Source organism: Hevea brasiliensis, chromosome 4, assembly GCF_030052815.1.
Source record: "Hevea brasiliensis isolate MT/VB/25A 57/8 chromosome 4, ASM3005281v1, whole genome shotgun sequence".
Lineage (NCBI taxonomy): Eukaryota > Viridiplantae > Streptophyta > Magnoliopsida > Malpighiales > Euphorbiaceae > Hevea > Hevea brasiliensis.
Genome location: NC_079496.1, coordinates 76,441,016 through 76,449,139, shown reverse-complemented (window position 1 = coordinate 76,449,139; position 8,124 = coordinate 76,441,016). Strand labels below are relative to the sequence as shown.

The following is an 8,124-nucleotide window of genomic DNA, read 5'->3' as shown; positions in this document are numbered from 1 at the left end:
GAAGAAATTGAAGTACAATCGGATTTGACATATGAAGAAGAACCCATACGGATCCTTGCTCGGGAAGTAAAAGAGTTAAGGAATAAGCAGATTCCACTGGTGAAAGTGCTTTGGAGGCACCACAACACCGAGGAGGCAACTTGGGAAAGTGAAGAAACGATGAGGCAACAGTTCCCTCAACTGTTTGCATCAGGTAAATTTCAAGGACGAAATTTAAATTAGAGGGGAAGAGTTGTAACACCCTCCCTGTATCAACTTTGTAAATTCTACTTTTTCGGTGACCAATGTCAGTCCGGACAGTTAGAACGTCTGGAAAAATATTTAAACTAAAGTGAGGAACCATAATTAACTCAAATATTAATAAGAAAAAAATTTAGCAAAAGTTTTAGAAATAAAATATAACCAAGTTAAATGAGCCGGTGCCCAAGCAATGGGTAACCCAGTGGGAAGTTCCAATTCTCGCAACTAGGAGTCCTAGACCAGGGAGAAAATTCATAAAATAATTTTTGGGGCTCTAGAGAAGAGTCATTGAGGGTTCTATGGCATTAAAATTCTAAGAAAATGCTTGAAAAAATTTTTCAATCGGTACAAATAACTTTAGTCTGTTAAGCCAAACGGAGGGCATTTTGCTCATTTCGCCTTCAGATGTGATTTTTGGCTGACTTTTTCAATTAAGTAAATAATTATTATGACATAAAATGTGAATAAATATTGCTAAAAATTAAATTGAAAATGAGTAGAGAAGAAAAGAAGAGAAAATAAGATAAAAGGCCCATTTATGACAGCATTATGATGTCATTAAACAAATTCCACAAATCATATTTAACTAACACTTAAATTAACTATAAGAAATACAATAAAAATCAAAAAAGTCATCATCCTTCTCCTTCACCTAAACCAGCCGAAACACTCCTCCCAACCAAACCACCATTGAAGCTCCACCAAAGCTTCATTCCACACCAAATCTCACCTTGAAACCACTACTTAGCTTCACAAAAATTTAACCTTGCAACTTGAACATCCTCTAGGCAGCCAAAAGAGGAAGGAAAAAACAAGTTTGGTTAGCTTGAAATTCAGCTCCAACAAGGTTAGTGTCCAACTCTTACTCCTTTTGGTTTAGTTCATGTTTAATGGCATGAAATGTGTAGGAAATGTAAGAAAATAAAATAAACATGTGTGTGTGTGCACTCTAAAAACTTTGGTAGCTACGGTTGGTTAGGGTTAGGTGATTTCGCTTGATAGCAAAGTGGTGATGAGCAGCCCTTGGTATTAAATGAGTGATTGAACATAGTTGTGTAAGTGAAATGCAAAAATTATGCATGTATGAATATGTAAAATTGGACACTTGAACACCATTAGGGTTTGCTCATGCAATAGTATGTTAACCTTATAATGGTCAATTAGTGACCATTTGAATGTGTGTGAGGAGGAATTTAAGTGAGTAAGGAGGTTGGAGTTGAAATTTGGTATGCTGCCCTTGGTGACCTGTAGGACTGGGTGTGAGTCCAACAGGTTTGGGCAGATATAAATGGAGTTGTAGAGGTTCAATTGGTGCAAGGCCAATTTGAAATGAAACTAGAAATCTAATGGCACAACTTTGGTGAAGAAATCCTACCTAGAAAACTAAACCAAGTTGACCTAAAAATTTCCCTAATCCGGGTCACTTGCGTTCTGCCTGGGCAAAATAACCAAATGAATAGTGTTTATTCATTTAGTCATAACTCAGTGTAGGAAGGTCCAATTGACCTAAAATTTTACCAGCAAAAATATGAGACGTATACCTACAACTTTCATGAAGAAACCAATCCCAAATTTTGATCATAACATATTCAAAAACTGACCTGCAGTTAGTGTACAAAACACTGTGGCTTTGGTTCTCTCCAGAAAATCTGGAAAATTTGCAATCCGGCCAGTTATGGTATTTAGGCCATAACTTGAGCTACAAAGCTCCAAATGGAGTGATTCAAAAAAGGAAATATAACTAGACACAATAAGGAACAACTTTTATGAAGATAATTTTATCAAATTCTTACTGTACAAATGACTAATGGAATAGAAAATTTAGTGCTTGAAATCTAAAAATTTTGAGTAACTAACATTAAACTTTGAAATGGTATTGGCAACCATTACCAATAACTTTAGAATGCAAAATGTGGTATGTTGGGAGTATTAGACCCAATGTACCTATTGTCTAAGCAAAAGTCAATATTTTAGTTGGCTAATGAAATGAATAGTAACACTAAATCTTCAATTTCAAGAATTGTAAAATTTAAAAGTATAACATGCCCTAGTACAACTAGCAAGATTGGTTTGGATAGGTTGGCATGCCAATAGGGTTCAGTTAGCAATACTGCACATGGCATTATGCCATTCTGTGATTTTATGGCTTTTAGCCACTCCGACATTGTGATGATGCTTGGCCTTGTGCCTAATGTTATTACAACTTATTAGCTATTCTGTTGCACACTAGGAGATACATATGTGACCGATGATGTGACGGCCCGAGGTACTTAATACCCAGTGCTAGTTTACCTATTTATCCAGTCCAGTCATTTAGTATAGGTTACTTGGGCAACCAAAAATGAAAGTGGATAAATTTAATTAAATAATGAATATAACAAGAACAAAATAAATAAGACTATAAATAATTATCAAAAATTTGTTTGTATAAGACATCAATACATTCACTGCATATTTATTTTTTGTTATTTCTTTTTATTCTATTATTGGCACCACTAAGCATTATTGCTTAGCACATTGCTTTTTACCACGCGTAGGTTCTTGAGAGACCGGCAGCGAGCCCAATAGACCACAAACTGGGTGAGACCATCTGCAGTTTTGCATAGTATCCGTGTCACCTCATCGACTTCAGTGCATTGGTAGGACACTAGGTTTCATTTTGGTATTTTGTAATTAACTTTTATTTTCTTATGTGTAATTGAGACTTATGTAATATATTTTGGTATTAATGTAAATAGTGAAAATTTGTGTTTCTAAATGAAAAATTGAGTATTTATTTATGACTTGTATATGAATATCATGTGAAATGAATGAATGAGAAATGAAATATTATTGAAAAATATTGAGATTGTGTTGATAAAATAGAGTTTGGGAATGATTAAAAACATATTGGAAGTTTTTTTCACAGGTTCCGAAGAACTGTTTTCTCCATTTTTAGCCGGTACTCCTCCGGATTTTCTATAAAATTTACGGAACCTCAAATAAATTTATGATTTCAATAAATGACTGAAACGAATTATATTTCACAAATTGTACTTCATAACCATAAAAAAAATAAATTAGGAAGAATAAAAATGATTGAAATAAAATAGGGTGTTCCGGTACACTGTGTGACATATCTTACTCGGCTATACTGTAGACGGGTAAGGGGTGTCACAGGTTGACAGGGCCTAATCTTTCTGATTGGCTCAGAAATTTGAAACTTGTCCTGAACTTTGAACAAATAGGATATATTCTAGACTTAAAGGTTCCTGGTCCTTTACCTCCAGAGGCCACTCAAGAGGAACATGAAACTTTGGACAAATGGAAGGAGCATGATATGAGGGACAAGTGGAATACATGCTTGCTTCTATGAGTAATGAGTTACAGAAGCAACATGAAAATATGCAATATGCAAGTGAGATCCTCCTTCATCTGCAAGAGTTGTATGGTGAGCACAGTAGGAATGCTAGGTATGAGATATCTAGACAGCTATTCTGCATGAGGATGTCTGAGGGACAGAATGTTGGGGATCATATCCACAAGATGATTTGGCTTATTGAGCAGCTGGAACATCTTGACTTTCACATGGATTTCTAGCTGCAGACGGATTTGATCCTTCAGTCCCTACCTGTGTCATTTGGGAATTTTGTGACAAATTTCCATATGACTAAGCAGGAATATACCTTGGCTGATTTACTTAACATGCTGGTTATTACCCAAAAGAATATGCTAGGCAATAAAGGAAAAGAGGTAGCTTTGATTGCATCTTCTTCTGCTGGAAAGTCCAACAAGAAGAAGGGCAATAAGAAAAAGAAACCTCAAATTCCTTGTCCTTCCAAGAAGATAGCTAAACAGAAAGGAAAGACCAAAGCTGATGGAGGTAAAGGAAAGTGTTTCCACTGCGAGAAGGATGGGCACTGGAAAAGGAACTGCCTAAAGTATTTTGCTTCTCTAAAGAACAAGAAGGATACACCTTCAGAAAGTATGTCTATATCTCGTTATTTAGATGCTGATGATGCTCATAGTTCATCTACAGTTTGGGTTTTAGATACTGGTGCCAGTTCTCATATTTCTTATGATGCAGGAACTAGCAAACAGTAGCAGCTTGCGTTCTCGAGATGTTAGACTCTGGATTGGCGATAGCTCAACTGTTGAAGCTTTAGCCATAGGATCTAAATCTTTTTACATGTCTGGACATGTTTTGTGTTTGAATAATATTTTATATGTACCTGATGCTTTTAAAAACATCATTTCTATATCTAATTTGACTAGAAATGGCTATGAATTTCAGTTCACAGATGATGTTTGCAATATTTATTTTGGAAATAAATATGTTGGCTCGGGTTATATGCATAATGGTCTTTATTATTTGGATAATAATGATAAACTCAAAAATGAATGTAAGCAATCTAAAAGAATGCAATGCCATGGTGAAAATCAACTCAAGTTCCAAATATATTTGGCACTTAAGATTAGGTCATGTTGCAGAAGATATGATTGCAAAACTAGAGAAAATGGGGATTTTATCCTTATTGGGTTCTGAACCTACTCCAACTTATGAATCCTGCCTTCAAGGCAAAATGACTAGATCACCTTTGTTGGACAAGGACTAAGAGCTAAAAATATTTTGGAGCTAATACATAGTGATGTATGTGGTCCATTTAAAGTAATGGCTAGAGGCAGTTTTTATTACTTTATTACCTTTACTAATGATAAATCAAGGTTTGGGTATTTGTATTTGATGAAATACAAACATGAATCCTTTGAAAAGTTCAAAGAATTTAAATCTAAAGTAGAAAATTGAACAGGAAAAAGTATTAAAGCTCTTCGATCAGATCCTGGAGGTGAATAATTAAGTACTGAATTTGATGAATACTTCAAAGAGCATGGCATTGTTTCCCAGCTGACTCCTCCAGGAACGCCTCAGCTGAATGGTGTATCTGAAAGGAGAAATCATTCCCTATTAGATGGTGACACATGGCATCATATAAGTTTGCCATTTGTCTTTCTATCATGCAAAATGATCAAAGCCAAGATTAAATCTAGCTTTAACACTTGGCTTAATATGATTAAGTCAATTAAAATTAAGATGCAATGTGGTGATGACATGTGGCAAAGGGTTTAAGTGATGACCTAATTATAAAAGGGAAAAAGAAAAGAAGAAACACTCACTCTTATTCTCTCCTAAAGGTGGCGGCACACATAGCTCTCCCTCTCCTTTTCTTCTTTTCTCATCAATTCAAAGAGAATTGCCCAAATTCCTTTGAATTAAAATTGCTAGAAATTGTTTCTAGTGTCCTATACACACATACAACCTCTCTAAAGGTAAGAACCCAATTTATAATTGGTTGGCAAAGGCTTGAGAAGCAAATTGGAGGCTGCCCATTGGTGATCTTGGTGTGGACAAGCTAGAAAGACAACGCTTAGGGTCCTAGGTGCTTCCTAAATGTGCCAATCACATCCATAGTGCATCAAAGAGGTTAGTGCTCTAACTCCTCTTTTAAACTAGGTTTGAAATGAATTAATTTGTTAATTTACAATCTTAAATGACAAACATAGATCGTAATACATATTAAAAGTGTTTTAATATGTAATTGAGTATTGAAATTAATTAGGCACATAAAAGATGTTTTATGATGCATGTAACCCTAGAAGAAAAATTATGAAATTCAATGCTCTAATGAACAATTTTCATATTTCCGCTCCTAGACTAAGTACTCTTAGCAATTTTTCCTCTTTTATTTTAGATAGACTGGCATTGATAATGAAAGATATTCAAAATTTGAGTTCAAGAATGCGTACCTTAGCTTAGAGGGAAGAGGTTTCATTTCTACCTGTTTGGTGTTTTCCTGAAGCTTGCTTTTGGGCTGTTCCTCCTTCAACTCTTCTATAGCGAAAACTTGAGCCAATAGTGGGGATGGATTAGCTGTTAAGGATTGTGCACAAGCTGCTATTTTCATATTCTCCTTCTCTACTATGTGGCTGTGCACGATGGATGCTCCTAGAGGATCTTCAGGGTGTGCTTTACTGAATTCCTCTCCAACTTGCTTGTCAATTATATCAACCTTGAAGCATTCATCAGGTTCAAGTTTATGTTTCATTGCACTGAACAGGTTGAACTCCACTTCTTCATCTCCTACCTTGAGAGTTAACTATCCATTCTTAACATCTATGATAGCTCCAATAGTTGCTAAAAAAGGTCTTCCCAGGATTATAGGGACTTAGACATCCTCCTGAAGGAGCAGAAGCATGAAAAACACAAGTTTATACCATTGAATTCAAAAATTTCCACCTTGGGTCACATGCATCATGCAAGATTTATTTTTATCTATTTGATTTCAATAATAAACAACATATTAAAACTCTTTTAATATGTTTTTGGATCTGTATTTGCCATTTAAGATTTTAGAATTAATCAGATTAATTTTAGAACCCTAGATTAAATCAAGAACAAATACACTAACATCTTAATGCACTGCAGCGTATTTGTGCCTTTGGGATGCGCCTTTAGGACACCAGATGTTGTCCCTCTAGCTTGTCCACACTAAGATCACCTATGGCAGCTCTTGAATAGCTTCTAAAACTTTTTCTATTAATTAGACAATCAAGTTTTTCCTTTTAAGAGATTAAAGATGTAAACAGGATATTAGAAACAATTTCTAGTATTTTTAATTCAAGAGATTGTTTGCTAATCTCTTGGAATTGATGAGAGATGAAAAAGAAGAGAGAATGGGAGCCTCAAGGGTGGTGACATAAAGGAGGCAGCAACTAATTGTTATTTTTTCTTTTCATAACAACACTTATATAGCTAGGTCACCACTTAAAACCCTTGCCACATGTCACCTTCTGATTGGTTCTAGGTTTAATTGGCCCAATCACATTGTGCCAAGTGTCAAACCTATATTTAATCTTAATTTTAATCATCTTACATAATTAAAAGACATTTGGCAAGCTTATGTGTAGTGCCATGTGTCACCATCACATGGTGCCACTGTCACCCTGTGAAATGACCAAAATGCCCCTGTGCCTTAATTTTGAGTTCTCAACCCAAAATAATTATTTCTCTTCTTCTAATCAATTTATATCCAATATAAATTAATTAATTAATCTCTATTAATTAATTTCTCATTAATTAAATTCATATTTAAACACTTTAAATATAAATTTAACTTATACTATGCATCCAATAATCTCGATTTGGTTTCAAGCCATGCTAGGGACTTTGCAATCTAATTACAAACCAAACCTATTTAATTAATCAATTAAACTCTTTAATTAATTAATTAAATCATATTTAATTTGGTGATTACTTGTGTATGTGTGTGACTTACTAGGCTCATCACTAATTGGCAATGAGATATGATATCAACTCTTAATATCATCAGAACTCTTTCTTACCACAAATGATTTCTCTAAATCATTTTATGCACCTCATAGACCATGGTTAGCACCTAGCATAGCATGCCATGGCCACCCAATCAATAATAAGGTTTACCTTAAATGAACCTATAATCATATGTTACCATGCACTAGAATCTCTCTATTACAAAATCCCAATTCAAGCTGGAGTCATGGTTTATGTCAAACCCCATTTGCAATGAATATTATGTTCTCTTTTAATTCTAGTTCTTGATTAAAAAGATTTTCTCATCAGAAACTCTTTTCTGATTAAATTTATCTGTCCTGACTAGGAACTTGAAACATCAAAAACAATTAAATAAACATGGGATTTTATCCCTATTTACTTAGAGGAACAGATTCCATCTTGATCAACACCTACCTCCATATATAACTAGTAGGAGCCAATGCATGCCTATATACCCATACATAGTACAAGTATGAAAGTAGTATCAAACTCAAACCACCTATATACAAGATAAATGTGCTATCTCAGGTCTAAAG

The 8,124-nt window shown here is 34.6% G+C and overlaps 1 protein-coding gene across 1 annotated transcript in view; it reads right to left on the bottom strand.

Annotated features, from left to right (window-relative positions):
• Nucleotides 1–5,960: 5,960 nt before the first annotated feature.
• The window catches only part of LOC131179465 (uncharacterized), a 52,389-nt gene continuing 50,225 nt past the window's right edge, over nucleotides 5,961–8,124 (bottom strand). Inside the window, exon 3 of the mRNA XM_058146316.1 lies at nucleotides 5,961–6,362. Coding sequence (XP_058002299.1) covers nucleotides 5,961–6,362 — 402 coding nt within the window. The remainder of the gene's footprint in view (nucleotides 6,363–8,124) is intronic.